At 43.4% G+C, this 20,644-nt stretch overlaps 1 protein-coding gene across 3 annotated transcripts in view; it reads left to right on the forward strand.

The window, feature by feature from the left end:
* The window catches only part of SERINC5 (serine incorporator 5), an 87,139-nt gene that overhangs the window by 43,294 nt on the left and 23,201 nt on the right, over positions 1-20,644 (forward strand). For 2 of the 3 annotated variants that reach the window (XM_032625857.1, XM_032625856.1), the window contains 3 exons: positions 13,639-13,817; positions 14,288-14,370; positions 15,806-15,899. In XM_032625857.1, the coding sequence (XP_032481748.1) occupies positions 13,639-13,817; positions 14,288-14,370; positions 15,806-15,899 (356 nt within the window). Of the gene's footprint in view, positions 1-4,625; positions 4,754-13,638; positions 13,818-14,287; positions 14,371-15,805; positions 15,900-20,644 lie in introns of all 3 variants that reach the window. The other variant, XM_032625858.1, reaches the window with a different exon arrangement.

Genomic DNA, 20,644 nt, shown 5'->3' on the forward strand with positions numbered 1-20,644 from the left:
GCGAGAAGGGGCTAGCATGCTGTAGCTCGCCACAGGCCCCATCACTGGATGTTAACTTACATCAGGTCCCATACATTTACCCTTATTTCTTGCCCCCCAAGAATAGCATTTGGATTTGAAACTCCTGAAATAGCTTAAATTCTTTGAGTTCATGAGTTTCTGAAAAGGCTGTAAATGTCAGAACGGACACCAGGCTTCTTACCTACCCCAGACAGTAAGCGGTAGGGAGGTTGCTGAATGTGCTCGAGTGGTCTTTGCAGATCTTCACGCACAACCCCAGGCCAGGGCCCGAGAAGCCTGTCTCTTCCGTGACTCGTCTACCCTTGGCACGCTGGAATCTGGCATTTTTATTCAAGTGACTATTTAGAAATTGTTCTGGTCACTTTGGTCCACTGAACTCAATGGACCACTCAGTTTCAGGACTAAGTGGAGGTGGGACCCTGATTGGATCTAAATCTGCCCCTCCTTCAGTTACATTCCCAAGTTACAGTCATCACCTCCCTCAACCCCTTTAAAAAAATCTTAAGTAGGTATTCTACTCGCGATTTCTACAGTTATCATGAAGTCCATAATTTGCCAGGGAAGGGGAACAGGGATGAATGTTGAGGCTGCCAACTGTGGATTTAGGCCCCTGGAACAGAGGTAGCAGGATGGGCTTAAAGGACTTTTCTCTATTTATTCAGAAAAATCCAGTTCTCTCTCAACACATTCCCTAGAGGTGATATATAAATTAGCTTTGGTCTGTATTTCTCAGTCATTTTCACTGTTCATTAGAAGGAGAAGGAGATGTGGTAATGGGAAATTCATGTATATTAGCTGTATTAACATAGATTACGTGGAAGTAGGTGGATGAAAATGGAATAAAGGAGGACTGTTTATAGCCAGGCTTGTTCCGAGGCCATATCCACATCTGGTCATCCATCGCCCCACCCCACCCCACCCCCGCGCCGAGTGTAGTGGTCACCTCCTGGCCTGAGCCCTTCTCCTCTGCCTGCTTTCCCTGAGCCGTGCTTTCATTTCCGGCTTTGGTTATTCCTAATGTTTTTCTGCTGGCTGAGGCACACTTTTCTCAGGACAGTGCTGGGGACAGATCCATTCTCGCCCTTTTTCTAGGTCCAGTGCTGACGACATACTTGCCCCAGGCAGGTCATAAAAGGGTTGGGTTTCTACTCTGCATTCAGGCAGTCCTGATTCGACCCCACCAGGGCTCCTTGATGTCCTGTTCCAATTGTCTTATTTAGACTTGGGTTGTCCCCATGTCCCTAGCTTCACACGTTCACTTCCCCTCAGACTTCTTTCTCCAGAGAACTAACCCCGTGGGTGACCCCATGAGGTTGCTGTTTGTACTTGTACGTCTCCCAGATGATACTCCATTTTCAAATTCTGGAGTCCCCACAGTGTAGCAACTGTAGATGAACACAGAAGCTACTTTCCTTAGAGACGACTTAGATTTCAAAATGCTTTCCTGAGTACACCCTGTGGTCAGTTCACAGTGACATTTAACCATACTTGGGTGGTTCCTAGAGTTGACAGAGCTTTGATCCAGCATGTTACAGATGCTGAAATTTGGTAACGAGCTACTCTACTTTTTTTTAACCTACAGTATTAGGAATATGAAAGCATTAGAATAAGTATTGGTTTTGGGAAAGCCCTCCCATTCCCGTTCCCGTGCCAGTCACAGGGGGTAAAAAAAAAAAAAAAAAAAAAAATACATGAAACAAAGTTACTAGTTAAAGGATCTAGTTAAACAGGTAAGAAATGGAAAAAAGGATGCAGCTCCCATTCATAAGCGTTCTGCCCAGTGAAGAGACAGCAGATACTATGCGATGTTAAGGGTCATGCAGAGAAAATATTGCTCTCTTTTTAGAGTATAATTTGGATAAAACATTATTTTAAAGTGGAAGAATCTTGTTATAACCCTAACCACCCCTCTCGTTTGACAGATGAGAGGATGTGGCTCAGGGCAGTGAGGTGGCTTGTCCAAGGCCGTGACACCAGGTAGAGCTGGGACAAGGACCCAGGACTGCTGGTCCCCGGCCAGGGGTGCCTCTCTGGCCTGTACGGCTGGGGTCCGCTGTTGCTCAGATGTTCACAGAGGTAGCAGAAGAAGCCTTAGCAAACTTATCCTTCCTTCTTTCTGATCTTTCTTCTGGACTTGGTGGTGAGGGAGAAGTATTTCCTCTGGAAATAGTACCACCTCGGGCCCTCAGTGGCTTTCTTAGCTTATCTTCCTCACGTGCCTCCTTCCCTTTGTAAAGCCAGAAGCTGGGCTCTAGGGATGATGGTTAGTCTGAAATAGAAAATAGGGGCAACCACAAATCCAGTATTTATTTATTCGTGGGCGTTGCATGGGAAATAGAACCTGCCTTCAAGTTGTGTTTGGTGTGACCGTCTTTTCAAAGTAAACAAACAGCAGCAACGAAAAATATTCCAGTTTGATCCCAAACACCATGTAGTTTGTCGCAGCGTAGAATGACAGGTGTTCACGCTGAAGCTGGGAAGTCTGGCTCCTGTCTTGATCTTGGTCTTTACTGGTTGAATGTTAGGAGAACTGTGTACCTGAGACGTAGCGTCAGGTGTTGCTGTCGTGCATTGAAGTTCTAGGAAGTAGAACTCTCCATTCTCAGCTGGCATTATATGCTTTTGTGTTAGAACAAGTGTTGAATTAGTGCCAAAAAAGATATTGCTGACCCAGTTATTTGAGTCTGGAGTATTTTTTTTTTTTAATCCAGCTGAGATAGAATGCTTTTCAAAAGTCCTCGTTCTGAACAGCAGCTGAGTTCTTTGTACTGTTGTACCTTATATGTGTCCAGTGTATCAGTGAGTGTGTTTCTGAGGTTAAAGGTGGGCCTGGGCCATTGAACTTCAAGTTCTTTGTAGAACACGGAGGGAAGATTCTCACTGTGGCCTGATCAGAGTTTCCCTGGGGTGTGCTGGCAGTGAGGTTCCACCTCTTAAATCTTGTGGGTCCCCTCCTCTCTAAGTTGGGGTGACTCTGGGGACACATGTTTCCAAACAGTTTTATCTTAGGTCTCAAGTTCATCCAGGCATAACACCACCTGGAGAAAACAGTCCCTGCAGCCCTCCCATCCCTCGCTTCTCTCATGGCTCAGGCCCCAACCTCCTGCGCTCAGTGAATGCGGGGAGAGTGATTGTGGGAAATAGTCTGGTTCTACAGGCAGTGATTTGAACTAATGTAAACCCTGCTGAGAGCCTTTTTGAGTCTGAACCAAAGACAAAGAGGTTTGATCCTAGTCCAGTAATAATGAGCTTACCAGGAGCCAGAAAACAAGAAACAATAGTTATTGTCCTTGGTCTGGAGGATCTGTTACCCAGAAGCTTTGGGGGAGCATCGGATGTTAACAGGATCTCTGTTTCAGGATCCATCCAGCTGTAGGAGGGGTACAATGATAAGATGTGAGAACTGAAGTTTTCCTGATCCTTTTTTCTGTGACCATCAAAGGCACCTGTTAAGCAACTGTCCATAGACGGGACCACGCAGCTCTCTGCAGATAAATGGGACAGACAAGAGCTTATGGTTGGAAACAGCTCTGTTATAAAATTGGAGCCAGAGGGAACAAATAGCACAATACACAAACAACAGTAGCCTCAGATCGCTGGGAGCAGGAGATATAAATATTGTGAATAGTTGAGTCTTGATACTTGATAACAGAGTTTAAAAGGGTGATCGTGTTACTTGGTTAAACTGTAATCCGAGTTCATGTTTTAAAATATCTTTTAAGTCACGTAATTGATTCCTTCCTCCCTCCCTCCCTCCCTCCCTCCTTTCTTTCCTGCCTATGTAACTACCAAGCACTGTGGCAGGTGCAGGGGATGTGGGTGTGAGTAACATACAGTTGTCCTTAGAGAACTGGGCCTCAGGTGGAAAGTGTATAAAGAAGGTGCCCCCAGCGTTAGGCTGCATAGTTAAAAATAATCTGGGGCTTCCCTGGTGGCACAATGGTTGAGAGTCCGCCTGCCGATGCAGGGGACACGGGTTCGTGCCCCGGCCCGGGAAGATCCCACATGCTGCGGAGCGGCTGGGCCCCTGAGCTATGGCCGCTGTGCCTGCACGTCCAGAGCCTGTGCTCCGCAACGGGAGAGGCCACAGCAGTGAGAGGCCCGCGTACCGAAAAAAAAAAAAAAAATCTGAATTCCGTTAGCAACTGTTGGAGACGGTGGTGTCAGCTGTCCCTTCTGTTGACCTTTGGGGTGACGTTAGGACTCAGGAGTGCTTTTTCTCCGTCCTCATGAGAGACTGGGAGCCGTCCTCTTAGGAGACTGGGAGCCGAGGTGAGGTAGGTTTGTAAAAGGGACTGGAGTGTGTCGCCCTCTAAAGCAGGGCTGAGCTTAATCACAAGGGGGGTTGGGTATTTGGAGGGTGTGGTTTTTAAATGTCAGTGAAGCTGTTTATACAGTCTTAAAAGTAAGTCTAAAATTATCTCTCTACATGCCGGCTTTCATCAGTGTGGGTTTTATTTTTGGTTCTACACGCCATGTTTGTATAACAGATGTGAGGTTTTTTTTCCTACTATGCGGGCTTCTGACCCGCAGAAGAAAAAAGCATTGAACTCGCAGGCATGCCCTCCACCACCTCCTCCACAAAGCTTTTTTTTTTTTTGCAGGCAGATAAATTAAAATCCTTAAGCTGCAGCTCTGAAAATGACATACGGGAGATGTACCATTTAATTCTCTCAAAGCCCAAGTTCCGCCCGTCGCGTCTCCGCTGTTCCTTTGACTTATGATCCGTAGAGTAAGTCATCACCAGTTGTCATTTGCCTTTGAGATGCTAATTCATGCTTCAGCAGCGGCTCAGCGCAGCTCCTCAGCTCTGCTTCCTAGTCCTGGGCCGGGGGAGCTTTTCCTGTAAAGAGCCAGCTAGTAAACATTTCAGCTGTGAGGGCCTTGCGGTCTTTAGCAACTACTCAATCTGCAGCCAAAACAAAATGCTGGCAAATGAGTGTGGCTCTGTTCTCCATTTACATGAACAGGAGCTAGCTGGATTTGACCCACACTCTGTCCTTTGCTTCGCTGGCCTGTGGTAGACCTCAGTGGCCCTGTGCCTGTCATGTGCAGTTATTCTCCCCTTCTCCCTGAAGGGGAAACTTGAATGGCCTCAACTTTGTGCTGAGGGTACCGGAGCTCCTGATGAAGTTGCAAATACTGGGCTGTGTGAGCTCGTATGTACTGGGTTGACTAGGAAAGAACAATGTAGGGGTAAATTCAGTGTGACACATTCAACAGTATGATGTCTTACTCTTCCTGGCCTTTTGAAATACGTGGTAAATCATTCACAGGTTAAAAAATAATAATAATCAGCCCCTCTTTTTAGGTAGCCAAGCCAATCATTTTGGTGACTGGGAAGAAGTGGGGATGGAGAAAATGAGTGTGTGGGTACCCCAGTTCTTTGCTCCTGGGGGCCCCCAATTCCTGGTCCAGTGTAAAATGGGAAGGATGCTGGGCCAGAAACTGAAATGTCCGCCTGCCTGGGGAACAAGTGACTAGGGACTCTCAGAACCTTGAGGGTATAGGTTTGGTAGGATTCAGTCTTTTGGAGCATATTAGGTTCTTGTGTCCCACCTAAGGCAAAATCACGGATAGTTGAAATTAAACCATGAAAATGCCTGAAATATCCATAAAGCAGAGCACACATGGCTTTGTGTGTACAGCATTTCACTAGAAAGGGAGCTCCTTGTTAGCATGGATCTTTTAACCTGTTTTATATTCTCTGCTTGAATCTCCATATCCTAGAACAGTACCTGTACACAGTAGATATGAATGAGTCAGGGAATGAGCAAACCCTGTGCTGTGACGCTTAGGTATAGTTATGTAATACATCATGTGGGATGAAGAATACACACGTAAACTCTAATTTCACTGGGCTTTTAATAATTATTTACAGAAAACAGCCATGAGCGTAGCTGGATTTGCATATGATATGTCACCACTCTATTCCAGGTTTACAAGTTCAAGAGGTAGTTAGCTGATTTGGTGCTCACTTAGGCCATAAGCACATCTTCCCACTGATGAGTGGTCTGACTAGAAAGCTCTGCCTGTTTAGACATTTAGTGCTCTTAATTGAAACTTCAGCATCTCTGTGTTCAAGAGACAACTGTCAGTGGGCCTTGTTTCTCTCAGGGGGGCACAGAGTTCTCTATCAGACCCTGCATTCTGTGGGAGGGAGTGTGGGCCAATAACCGTATTTGCCATCTAAAACAAAGTCCAGGCCTCCATAGCTGCAGTTTTGTCTCTGAGGTTAGGTGTGGATTTGTTTTCTGGACTCAGAGGGCCTCCTGTTTCCACCCCTTTTCTCTTGATTATGGGGGGCAGTGCTTACTGAGGTGCTGACCCTAGGGGGGAGCAGCAGAGACTTTCCTGGCTCCGAGATGGGTGTGTAGGGGGCTCTGTGGGCATCTCTATGTCTCTCTCCTGCTCTCCCTGTTCCCCCCAAACCTAGGGTTTTCAGAAACCCTCCCTGGGGAGAGTTTGGCAGTGTCGGTTAAAATTTAACCAATTTTATGACTCAGTATTCATCTTGTGGATGTCAGTCCTCCTAAATGCTCTACATGTGCAGAGAGAGACATGCACAATATGGGAACTAACCATTGTACATTGTTTATAAGAGTGAAAACTCAGAAACAATGTAAATGTCTGCCACTAGCATCACAGAAACTAAATTATGATTGGTCTGGGTTGTGGATTTCTGTATAGAAGTTAAAAAGGATGCAACTAGATTTATGTGTTGAACGTGCAACAATCTGTGAGACGTAATGAGAGGGGAATAACACAGCAAAGGGCCTAAAAGGATACACATGAAAGTGTGACAATGGTTCCCTCTGAGAAGCAGTCAGGTTAGGGTTGGAGTAATGATGGGCAAGGAGATTCAGTTATCTGTATCTGTTATAATTTACATTTTCTTTGGCAATGAGAATATAATTATGTATTGCTTGTATAATTGTAAATAAATATATTTTAGAATGATGCTTGGACTCTTATGTTTGCAGTTAGATTTCTTGAAAGCAGGGGTGAAAGGACTGCTGGGTTCAGTTCCTGCCCGCTACCCAGCCCTCCTGACTGTCTCCTCTGCTCAGCCTTCAGCCATCAGTCTGGCTTCTGCCCGCATCTGCTCGAGAGAATATTCTGATCACTGCCCCAGATGACTCTGTTGGCAAATCCAATCTGCGTCGTCATCGCATTGGTGGTATTTGACACACTCTGCTTCTTGAAAGCCTCCCTCAACTTCTCTCTGGTTCTGTACCTTTTCAGTTTCTTCCTTGGTTTTTTTCCCCTTCGTCCCAGTAGTCCCCAAATGTTTGTATTCCCCAGCATTCTGGGCTGTTCCCACCTGTCTCCCTCCCCCTCCTCTACCCACATTCCTCTCCAGGTGAGTTTATTTACTCCACTGAGTGCCTCCTTTGCCATCTCTGCTGGTCACTACCAAGTCCTTCTCTCTAGTCCTGCTATCTTTCTGGAGCACTGCATCCTTGCTTAGCCATCTGCCCACATTTCCCCCGGATACTGGCCGCCTGTCGTTCAGTGAATGACTGCCCCTCCATCCTGAAACCGCTCTTCTGTGATTCCTATCCACTGCTGGGCCGCCATCCAACCAACTGCCAAGCTAGGAACTGGGAATCTTAGTTCTGGGTTCCTCTGCCTTTCTTCCTAGGCCCCATCAAATCAGCACACGGGACCTGTCTATTCCACGGGACCTGTCTATTCCACGGCCCCAATCCCCACTGCCATTGCCTAATTGAAGATTTATATGAGTTTTCGCTGGGATTAACTCTTATCTCTCCTTCAAGATTAATAACTGGCGTGATTCTTGTTAGTACATTCTGCCTTCATGTTACCTTAATTCCCTGAGCAGATCGACGTTAGCTGTCGCCTGCTTCCCTCCTGAGGAAGAGCCCTTCGTGCCATCATTATTAGTCAGTTCTCTGCAAGTTGTCTTGTTTGGGTTGAAAGCTTATTATTTAAAGTTTGGTTGGAGTTGTTTTCTAACTGTCTAATCATATTTGGGGTGGTTTGATCCTGACGAAATGCTCATGGTGGAGGAGAAGCTGTGAGCACCAGTGCTGTCTCTGTCTTGCATGCTTCCGAGATTCTGGGGAGTTACTATTTGGGGATGTTAGGTTCCTGATGGCAGAGGTGGCAGGGTCAAATAAAACCAGGCTCCGTGAAATTTTAGTTCCCCTTATGGCTTTTAATAATGGCACAATGTAGACTTTTCTTGTAAAAATGTCTAGAAACCCGAACAAAAGAGATGTGAGATTGTTACTGTTTTTAAAAATAGCCCCCCCCCCAAAAAAAAAGGGCCTCAAAGGTAATAATTTACGGAGAAATGAGCCTTGGTTGCTAGAGGCCGCTGAGGGGAGGATGGAAGCGGATCTTAATGTTCCCTGTTTCACAGCTCCTGTCCGTGGGTGGGTAACAGACAGGCATCACTCTCATGGACACTGGAGTTTTTCCACAGACAAAAAGAAATTGTCTTAGAAAGTTTGAAAATAAGTGGAATATCAAAAAGGGGAGAGGGTCTCGATTCTGAAATTCATTTCAAGTAAGAGATACTAAACAGAACCTACAGACATGGTTCTTCTAGGTTCTATGGTATCACTCCTGCTCAGCTGCCCAAAGCTTTCTCTGCAGCTTGGTTTCATTCAATGCCCTAAAAATTTGATGTAATGAACTGTAAGACTCATTCGCTTTGCTAATATGCCATTTTCTCATCTCTCCCAAATAATATTTCAATATTATAGGAACACGCCGCTCCTTTTCCTCTTCATTTCTGTAAGAAACACTCCCAAATTCTATACTTTATTTCTAAGTTTGCAGCATGTGGGCCCCTGGCCAACTAGACCTGTAAGCCTTTCTATAGCTCTTCCATTGTTTGTTTATATTTATCTACCTGAGATTGAAATTGTTTTGGAGGCATAGCTAGCCTCTCTTCTATATAGATGAGTTACAGGGATTTTCTAGCTTCCATCTCTTTGAGCTTAATACTTGTGTTGATGTTTCAAAATGTCTTCCCTGATTTGGGAGTTCAGACGTGTTTTCTTTTGGGCGGCAACTAGGTCTCTGAAAGATAGGTAGTGAGCACTGTTTTTTAGAACTCAGTTCTTATACAGGCATACCTTGTTTTGTTGTCCTTTATTGCACTTCTGCAAATACTGCGTTTTTTACAAATTAAAGGTTTGTGGGAATGCTGCATCTAGAAGTCTATTGGTGCCATTTTCTCAACAGCATTGTTCACTTCATGTCTCTGTCACACTTTGGTAATTCTCGCGATATTTCAAACTTTTTCATTATTACATTTGTTATGTGATCAGTGATCTTTGATGTTACTGCCATGACTCACCAAAGGCTCAGATGATGGTTAGTGTTCTTTTAGCAATAAAATATTCTTTAATTAAGGTCTATACACTGCTTTTTTTTTTTTTTTAAAGAAAAACACATAGTGCCATTGCACGCTAAATAGACTGCAGTGTAGTATAAACATAATTTTTATATGCACTGGGAAACCAAAAGATTTGTGTGACTCGCTTTATTGAGACATTTGCTTTATTGCAGTGGTCTGGAACTGAACTCACAATATCTCTCATGTATGCCTATATATATGTGCCAGGGAAGGATTCATCTTATTGAAAGTTACCCGGTACGGTTGTCTTTTGGTATCTGTGGGGGATTGGTTCCAGGATGCTATCGGATACCAAAATCCACCAATGCTCAAGTACCTTACATAAAATGACATGGTATATTACTTAGGCACATCCTCTTATATTCTTTAAATCATCGCTAGATTATTAATAATATCTAATACTATGTAGATAGTTACTGGTACATGACAAATTCAAGTTTCACTTTTTGGAGCTTCCTGAAAAATAAAAAAATTTTTAAAAATATTTTCCATTTGTGGTTAGTTGAATCCACAGATGCAGAACTGGCAGATATGGGGGTCCAACTGTAACTTTCAATATGAATCCTTTGTAAAGTGAATAGAGCATCTACTGAGTTCTAAGATGTTCATGTCCCCCCATGTTTAAATCAGTATGCATCAACCAGTCAGGGGTTCATGTAATGTGCCTAACTCCCTCCCCGAGAAGTTCTTTTTATAAAATAGTACCTTAGAGTTAAGGAAGTTTACTTAATGGCTACTATGGATTAGGAACTGTGATGAGCACTTTTTACAACGATTCACTGATTTAATTCTCAGGGTTGGAAGTCCATGTGAGCTTTTTATTCTTCCTGATAATTTGTGGCTCTGAGTTTTGTTGCTTGAGGCTTGTGGGGAAACCGTTGCCCTTGGGTCTGTACAGAACCAACACAGATGCAGCGTCCTTGGATGTCCAGAACCAGACGTAAGAGGTAACACCCTTAGCAGGCCTGTCCCTTCTACCCCATGGTGTGGAATCTGTGTGTAATGTATGTTTTCTTTTTCTAAAACCGGGATGGAGCTTGGAACAGCAAATATTTAATCAGAGCAGATTCCCCTTGCAAAATCCTGCCAGCTTGTTCAACTCGGAGATTCTTTGCCAAAAAATATTCACCACGTACTGAAGGCTAAATGACTAAGTCACCCACAGAGCATAAAGCAGGTCTTAGTATTTGAGCAGGGGGTTGTTTGCCTACTGATATTTTGGATGAAGTATGCAGTGCCACATACGCACCCTTTGATGAGCCTAAGGGCCTCTGGCAGTAAACAAGGGTTTTAGGGGAGGGGGGATTTGTGGGGGATGGTAGGGTAGGCGGTCAGGCCTGCTGGCAGTAACGTTCTTCTTGAACTGATCTGAGAAGAAGAGAGAAGTGGCTGTGGGGCAGGGAGGTGGAGAAGAGTCTAATCGGGAAAGATGGGCTGGTGTAGACGAAAGGGATGCTGCCACGCACGTGTTACAGTGGAAGTGAGGGCAGCGGTGTGCAGCAGGGATTAGCTTTGCTGATAGAGTGGGACACGGAAGGGAGGGAAAAGAAGAGTTCCATGAATATTACAGAACAGTAAATCCCATATGAACAAAACAGGAGTGAGTGAGGCGGCATGGCGCCTCCTTTTACAGATTTAATGCAGTGTTACCTCCTTATTATCGGTACCATTCATACGGGTGCAGCTTTTGTTTCCTGCTAGAGGCTCTGAAACGTTCACTTGTGTGGCATCCCCCATTACTTCAGTATATGAGGATCTTAACCATGTGAGTTTGCTCACTCACTGTGAAACACTGCTAAAAGTTCAAGGTCCTTCAGAAGGCCCTTCCTGACTTCTCATTACCTGTGTGAAGGCACTTCCTGTATCCTGTATCCTTATCGCTATACTGAAGCAATTTCCAGACCAGCCGTTCTCACTGGGATGCTCCAAGGCGCTTCCAACCCTATATGTTAAAAGCAAACTCCCGATCTGTTCTTTTCAGTTCCACTCTTCGTCCTCTGCCAACCCTACTCCCCCACCACCCCAAACAGCTTTAATAAAGCAGAAGAGAACCGTCCCCCCATCCTTCACTTTTCTCGCCATCCCTACAGTCCTGCTAACTATGACTTCTAGCCACACAATTTCTGTTTTCTCTGCTAGTAGTTTACCTTCTTCGATTGTTATCTGGACTGTTAATCCAGTGGCCCTCTAATTTATCCTCCTGCCTCAAACCTATCCCTTTCCCATATGTTCTCCACTCTGCAGCCAAAGGCATTCCAGCTTAAATAGTTGTTTCCCTTACAGGGTGGGAGCCAGACTCCTTAGCATGGCATACACCTGGCCCTTCCCACCAAGACCCTTCCTTCTTTTGAGCTTCATCTCTTCCCAAGGAATGCTTTTTTAGCATACATATGTCCCATGCAATATTTAGTCTAAGTATGTCCCAAGTGTTGTTATATTAAAAAATTAGTTATTATTTATCCAAAATTTAAATTTAACTAGACATTCTGTATTTCATTAGGCTTAGTATTTTACCTGGCTTGCTCAAAAATATAGTAGTGTCTCTCTTTATGCATTTATTTCTCGCTCTGATCAAAAAGAAATTGGAGTTGCAGGAACTTGCTGACTGCAAAATATTTGGCATTTCTTTATGAAATCTTTTTGTTTTTTTTGGCTGTGCCACGTAGCATGCAGGATCTTAGTTCCTTGACCAGGGATCAGACCCGTGTCCCCTGCAGTGGAAGTGCGGAGCATAACCCCTGGACTGCCAGGGAAGTCGCATGAAATCTTTTGTAGCTATTCATGGAAATGGAGCTATCCTAATAGGGTCTCAGTATTAATGCTTTTTTGCCTGAGACACTAATTTTGAAAAACATGCTTTGTTTGGAAAAGCATGTTTGAGATTCAGGTATAGTAATGATTGCAGCTCTTTTCTGAGGGAGGGAACCCTCGTGGAGGAAGATGAACTGCAATTAAGTGTAGTCTTCCTTCTGTTTATGGAAATCTTAATAACCTCCACTGTTGTTGTTTCTTTAGGATATTTTCTGGAGAAGAAACTAAATTATCATGCTTCAGTTTTACCTCTAGTTTTATGTCATTTTTTTCCTGGGTTTTTTTTTTTTTTTTTTTTGGTCTTGTGAGTAAAGGCTGTAATGTGATTTTCAACTTATTTTCTGTTCTAAAGAGTGTTCAGCTTTGATGTTGGTAAGAAGCAAGTTTTTTTTTTTTAACACTGACTAAATCTTTATTTTCTGACATTAATAGAAACGTGCTGCTTGTTCTCATAATGTAAGATTTTAATTATTCTGATAATGTAAGTGGGTTTTACATTAAAACCTTCTAATTGTACTAGAATAAACCATTATCAACATTTATCAGAAGAGTAAGGTCCGTAAATAAAGAGCTCCAGTGGATCAAGAAAAAAAATCCAATTAACTGCCAATTCACAGAGAATAATACAAATGGCCATAAATTTAAGAAAAGATGTGAACCTTACTAGTAATGAGGAAGACGGACATTAAAACAAGATAGTGGTTTTTAACCTTTAAATTTGGTGCTCAGGTTGGGAATGTGAGCAGTCTCAAATATTACTGGTAGGATGTAAAGGCAGCCTTTAAAAGTGTGATTTGACTTTATCTCTTGAAATTTTAAAATGTAGATACTACTTGACCCACTGATTTCATTTCCAGGTCAGGAGCTTATCCTATATAAATAATGGCAAATGTGCAATTATTCTCCATATTTATGCATTTCAAGAAAAATGTACCTGTGGGACTTCCCTGGTGGTCCAGTGGGTAAGTCTCTGAGCTCCCAATGCAGGAGGCCTGGGTTCGATCCCTGGTTGGGGAACTAGATCCCACAGGCCGCAACTAAGACATCTGCAGGCCGCAGCGATAGATTCCGCGTGCAGCGACTAAGACCGGCGCAGCAAAAATGAATGAATGAATGAATAAAGAAAAATATACCTGTGTATTATAAATATCATTTTTTAAAACTCTGATGCTGGATTTCAGAATTCATTAGGAGTAGGTGGAGGTGGAGTGGTATGTTATGAGCACTATATTTTTAAGAAAGATTCAGAGAAAGAAAGAGGTCTTTGGAAGAGAGACTTTCTTCTCAGTCTTAATTTCTCTCTGCACATGGTGTATTTCACATTGGATTTTGACTTGTAGGCTGAAAGAACACTCCATTGGCAGCCCTTCTTTTCCTAGTTTTAACAAATTACTTTTTCTCTTTTTCTTCAGATCCCTTTTTTCGAAGATATGTGTAAAGGCATTAAAGCTGGCGACACCTGTGAGAAGCTGGTGGGGTATTCTGCGGTATATAGAGTCTGTTTTGGAATGGCCTGTTTCTTCTTTATATTCTGCCTCCTGACCTTGAAAATCAACAACAGTAAAAGTTGTAGAGCCTATATTCACAATGGGTGAGTCTTTGTGGGGATCCTTTCACCCTTCCTTATATTCAGAGCAACATTCCAGGACCTCTTCCACTCTTCAGACCCTCTGACTGCTTTCCTCTAGTTGAAATTGTTGACACTGATTTTAGAGAAGGTGGAACTTATACTTACCACACAGTGGCCTAAGAACTGGAATCCTATTTGTAACACCTGGTACCATAATGAGAAATGCATTGGAGATAAGAGTTTATTTCTTGTACCAAGAGCTTCCCCCAGGTCACTTCCACCCCTGCAACAAAATGGTCTTGCATAATCAGAGGCCACACCGAAGTCTGTCTAATTATGGGAAAAGGCAGTCTCCAGTCACTTAATTACTTCCCCTCCATTTGGAGAGAACAGAATCGTGTGAATTGACACGCTTACCTCTAAGAGGTCTTTTGTCCTTCCTTGAATATCATTTAAATACATTTCCTTTTTTTTTTTTTCTTCCCCTCCAGCTTTTGGTTCTTTAAACTTCTGCTGTTGGGGGCCATGTGCTCAGGAGCCTTCTTCATTCCAGATCAGGAGACCTTTCTAAATGGTACAAATGGGGTATTGGGGGGTATCTATTTATTGTGTTTTTATTCACTTTGTAAAACTGTTCGAAAGCGTAGTCCAGGGTGCCTTTGATATTGTAGGTTACTAACTTTCTTGTAGCTTAAAAAAAAAAAAAAATCCTACCTCAGCTGCCCATACTTCACCCACCCTCTGTACTTCCTACCCCCCCGCCACCTCCACTTCTCCCTCCCTGGGAGGGGTGAGAGGACCTTTAGTTACTCTACCGGTTGAAGAATTGAAATTAAGGTTATTAGCCTGAAGGGAAAATGAAGCACTTAAAACTTGATTGAAAACTAGTTTAGCATGTCAGCGTGACCCAGGGAGACCTTGTTCTTTCTGAGCACTGCACACAAACCCAAGGCTTCTTAGCAGCTTTAAATCTGCTGTAGCTATAATGGGGTAAGAAAGGCATCCTCCAGACCACTTCTAAACTTGCCTTATGTGAAACTGTACAACACTGAATTATATTCCTTATCGATAGAACCTACCAAAGTTATTTAATATAATGCATTCAATCATAGCTGAAACAAGGGTCCCTTCTTCATATGAGGTAGGGAGGAGAAAAAAAGCCTGAGTTTTAGAGGTTCAGAACACTGTTCAGACCCAAATGGATTCACTTTCCTTATTAAGATAGTAAAAATACTCACATTGTGAATAAGGAACAGCCATAGTCCCTCAAATAGCCACATATCAGGCTCCAGCTAGTTTCTTAGGGTCATACCGGTTTTATGTACTCCTTCAGGAAGTTGTATCCAAGTTGTCTTTTTACCTAAAATACTGGTAACTAGTTTTCTATTCTCCACAGAGGTCCTTGTATATATTAGAATAATATACTTAGAATGGGACAGGACCTAGCTGTCCATCCTCTAGCACAGCTCAGTTGTATTATAGACAACCCAGAAATGTGATGCGCTTATCCAAGGTTTGGGCTTCTCTGTGGCCAAGCCAGAAGTAGAACCTGAGTCCGTGGCCCCCCATGTGAACCTCATTTCCTCACTGGACATTGGTGGGTCTCCGGTAAAATTTGAATCCTTGGTTTTTCTGGCATCATGTGATTTTACTTTTAAATTGAGGGTCATTGTTGATTTTATGAATTACTGCATCTGTTAGGATATCTGGCATTTATTTATAGCATGGAGGTGAAGCTTGGATGCTGTGGTGCCAGATTGCCTGTGTTCACATCCCAGCCCCACCCTTTACTGGCTATGGGACCTTGTCAACTTACGTGTAGACTCTCAGTTTTTCTCATCTGTATAGTGGGGGTAATAGTAGTACCCACCTTGTAGGGTTGTGTGGGAATTAAATGTGTTACTGGTACAGGGAGCCTGCAGTAAAAATTAACTGTAGTCATTACTCTCTTTTGAGTTAAAGACTCGGGACAGTCACCTCATCTCCTTTCGGACGGTCTTCTTTTGCAGCCTGGCGCTATGTGGGAGCCATCGGAGGCTTCCTGTTCATAGGCATCCAGCTCCTCTTACTTGTGGAGTTTGCACATAAATGGAACAAGAACTGGTATGTGCCTTTATGGAGAGCTTCCACGTGAACTCACTCTCTCAGAAAGTGCCCATTGTTGAAATGAGCTCTTTCTTCCCCGAGTTGTATTGCCAGGAATTAGCAGCCTGCTTACACCAAAAACAATTTTTGCTTGTTCTCTCCCTTCCCTCCTGCTATTTGGACCTCTTCATTTACTCCTCTCCCATACTGTTTTTCTCGCCTTTCTACTTTTCCTTTTTCGACTTCATTTCTTTTCACTCTTTGGCTCTCTTTTCCCTGCATCCTCTCATTTGGGCTCTAAGACTTAGCCACACTCAACCCCACTGCTGACACCTCGCAGCCCCTGCTCCGTGCTTGCGTTAGTGGCTGAAAATTTGGGTAGGCTATATCTTAGGCTCCCATCCTTAGGAGATTAAAAAGAAAAAAGTACTTTGGAGCTGGAGGTTCAATGTTCTGCAAAGAATATTCAATGAAATAGTGATTTTCTTTTTAAAAAAATTTTTGTTCCTTCTCAACTGCCTAGGAGGGGAAGGACCCCTTCATTAGGAAGATCTGTTGTTCTACCTTAGAAAGCCTCCCCGACTTTAAAAAAAATACAGACCCTTTTTAAGTGCCTTGAAAATAGAATTCACATCCTAGAATACATGGGGAATGCCAAACTATTAATGGCTCGTTTTATTTCTTGCTGAGCCACATTGAGGAAGTGACAGCTAGACAGGGGTCCAGCTCCTTCGGTGCTAAGGTTGACTCTCTTTGTGACTCTGGGCAAAGCACTGAAGTGCTCTGTCTTACTTTACTTATAAAATATGAATGAAAATAACTGCCTGCTATATCCAGTAAGGCTTTTGTAATTTTGTAGATTTTGTAGGCATCATGTTATTTTGTACTGTTTGGGCGGGTATCTGAAAGTTCTATATGAATGTGAATTTTATTTTTTATTTTGGACAAAACAAAATATACTGTCCAAATTCTCTCAAAACACTTTTCATCGTGATTATATTCCTCAGCTTGGTAGTAGTAGTAGTTGTTTTGTTTTGGTCTTGTTTTTTTGAAAATCGAATCATGAGATGCCTGAGTGAAAATATAGGTTAAACATTTTATTATTTGGTAAATATTGGAGTAAGCACCCAAATACCAATTTAAAAATGTTTGCAGCACATTGAATAGTCATACAGGTAGCACTACAGGCGTGTTTTGGTATTTTTTCAAATCTTTATTTGCAGCCTGGCGCTATGTGGGAGCCATCGGAGGCTGGGGGGGGCGGGTGCCGCGCTGCGCGGCATGTGGGAATCTTAGCTCCCTGACCTGGGATTGAGCCCGTGCCCCCTGCATTGGAAGTGCAGAGTCGTAACCACTGGACTGCCGTGGAACTCCCCTCAAATTTTAATCTCTATGATAATACAGATTTCTAGGTCTGAGTACATATATAAGTTTATTATTGCATGCTGTCCTGCATTTTGAGTCATCCCTGAAACCTAGTATGTTTGGGGCTTCTACTAGATCTTGTTTCGAGGCAGCAAAGTTTTCCTAAAGATAAGTCAAATGGTTGACTATAGTTTTATGTGACCCTGTTCTCAGTTATGCAGAAGAAATATGCACAGTAAGTTGGAAATGCATTTTAATTGATTAAATACCATTCTTTCCATTGATGATGATTCTTTTTTTGGGGGGGGGCGGGGGGCGCTATACCATGTGGCTTGTGGAATTTTAGTTCCCAGACCAGGGATCAAACCTGGGCCCTTGGCAGTAAAAACATGGAATCCTAACCACTGGACTACCAGGGAATTCCCTGGTGATTCTTACGTACTTTCATTCTGAATTTTTTATTTGACAAAAGGAATGCATCACACTTTTTTCTAAAATTTTTACAAATAAACTTCGAGTAAGGAACTTATGATAAAATATTAATATCTTTGGGGCTTCCCTGGTGGCGCTGTGGTTGGGAGTCCGCCTGCCGATGCAGGGGACACAGGTTCATGCCCCGGTCTGGGAAGATCCCACATGCCGTGGAGCGGCTGGGCCCGTGAGCCATGGCCGCTGAGCCTGCGTGTCCGGAGCCAGTGCTCCGCAACGGGAGAGGCCACAACTGTGAGAGGCCCGAATACCGCAAAAAAAAAAAAAAAAAAAAAAAAAAAAAAATTAATATCTTTGATACTGAGTGCCTGACTTGCCCATTAAATAGTATGCTTCCTTGAGAATACTTGTGCTTTTTTACTCTGACTTTAATGTTTTGATTGATTCTGAAGCCATTTTCTGGGACTAATTATCGATGCCAAGTTTTAATGGGCATTTTGGAAGAGTTTGATTGCTTTAAAAACTTGCCAGAAACCACCCAATAGGAATGGCTTAAGAGCTTTGCAACGATTGATGTTGCTGTTGTCCCGGCTTTGAGGCCAGTGTCCCAATAAAATCTCTTTTGTCCACATACTCACAGCTGGTTGGTCTGCCTAAAATTAGGATTAAGCTAGGAAATGTACAAGTATTGTTATTTTTATGTAAATTCATCTAATTTAGTTTAAGAGTTTGTCCGAGCAAAAATTGATTCAAATTGGGCACCCTCCAATCTGGCAGATAGAAAGGAGCTCCGAGGAGCTGTACAAAATAAAAGACGTTTATAGGCAGCAGAGAGCAGGGACAAGGAAGTTATATTAGGCAAAAAAGCAGGTTGGTTATTGTGAGGTAACTTCCCTTCAGGGGATGGCAGGCATCTACCAGTTAGGTGACATAACTAGTGCTAATCAGGGGATTCCTGATTGACTGGTTTAAGATTCTGTTTCTGGGAGAGCTGAAACTCTAAGTTGTGTTGGTTTGGTGATGTGGGGCTTAGCATAAGCGACTCCTTTCTAAGCCTGTTGTCTTGTTTTTGACACTTTCTAGGTCAATTTTTATAATTTGAAGCATCAGTTCTATATAAAAACTGAAATAACAAAAAGTAAACAGTATATTTAGGTGTTTCTTTTTTGGAGGGAGTTGCATTTTTTAAATTAATTAACTAATTTTTATTTTTTTTGGCTGCATTGGGTCTTTAGTTGCGGTGAGCGGGGGCTACTCTTCATTGTGGTGCACGGGCTTCTCATTGCGGTGGCTTCTCTTGTTGTGGAGCACGGGCTCTGGGCACACAGGCTTAGCAGTTGTGGCTCATGGACTCTACAGCATAGGCTCAGTAGTTGTGGTGCACGGGCTTAGTTGCTCCGCGGCACGTGGAATCTTCCCGGACCAGGGCTTGAACCCACGTACCCTGCATTGGCAGGCAGATTCTTAAGTACTGCGCCACCAGGGAAACCCTATTTAGGTGTTTCTAATAAAGACCCATTTTCTAGATTTTATTTATTTATTTATTACATTTTATGGATTTTAAATTAATGTTGTTGTTGGGTTTTGTTTACTCCTAACCCTCACCCGAAGCCTGAGCCCAGACATCTTTCCTAACCTGATAACCTGCTTGCTTCTGTGTCCATACACTCCTCCCCACTGCCCGGTCTTTTTCTAATCTCCATCCAAGTGCTTCTTATTGAGCACTGATTCAAAATTTTTGGAGTATTAACTGTGTGCCGGGCACCAAGAGTATAAAGATAATAAGTCACAGCACTTATTTGGGGTGTCTATAGAAGATGTCATTGGGAGGACCAACTGAGTCTGGAGCAGCAGGAATCACAGCCACTCTGCCACCATTGCTGCATCCAGTTATCCTCTGACAGTTGGCAGTCCTTGCACCAATATTCATTAAGCACCTATTATTTGCCGGGCACTCGACAGTAGGAGAGCAGCAGTGAATGCAACCGTGTCCTGCTCTGTGGAGCTTACATTCTCCTGGGGAGAGGGGGGAAAGATAATCAACTTATAATCAAGCAAATACGTACTAGGTTCAATGGTGAAAAGTGCTCTGGAGAAAAAGAAAGGGTGTGGGAATTGGGGTGAGCAGAGCAGGGAAAGGCTTTCATGACGAGGTGTGAGGGAGACGAAGGAAGTTGGGGAGAGCCTAAGGCAGGATCGTGCTGGCTTCTTTAAGGGGCACAGGGACATCCACTGTGGCCGGACCCCAGTGGTGAGGGAAGGGTGCAAGCCACATGGTAGCAGCAGTCAGATTCTGATATAGTCTGAAGTTGGAAACAGTGGAATTTGCTGCTGGGGATGGCATGGTGGTGGGGAGAGGAGAGGAGCAGGGAGAGAAAAAGACAGCAGTCAAGAGCAACTGCAATTCTTTAATCTCCCCCCACCCCCACCCCTAATGGGAAGAATGGAATTGCCATGTTCTGAGGTTGGGAAGATCACAGAAGAGCACGTTTGGGGATGGAGGTTTGAATATTGGGAAGTTAATCTGGACCTGCCAAGTTTGACATGCAGATTAGACCTCCAAGCAGAGACGTTAACAGTTGGATAATAGGAGCCTGGAGTTGAGGGGAGAGATTAGGGTTGAAGATTTAACCTTTGGAATCTGAGCATAAATTAACTGTTAAGAAAGTCCTTCTTATAGTAATAACATAGCCCAAAAGACTAGTGAGGAAACAGCTGGACCCCACCTACACACTGGTCAGCAGTGTTCACCTTTTTCTACTTAATCCGTTTTCTCTCCCTGTTGTCGATGACCATTTGGCTCCTTCCTTTCTCTAGTTTCATTTTCTCTTCATTTGCTTTGTGTGCCTTCCCTGTTAGAATAACTCTGTGGTCCTCGGAGCACCTGGCTCCGTTTCAGGAATATGATGGTCATTGTCATTTTGGCCTTTCCTCCCTGTTTTCTTTGTCTCCGGGCTGCAGTAACTTCA

This window comes from Phocoena sinus, chromosome 3 (genome assembly GCF_008692025.1).
Source record: "Phocoena sinus isolate mPhoSin1 chromosome 3, mPhoSin1.pri, whole genome shotgun sequence".
Lineage (NCBI taxonomy): Eukaryota > Metazoa > Chordata > Mammalia > Artiodactyla > Phocoenidae > Phocoena > Phocoena sinus.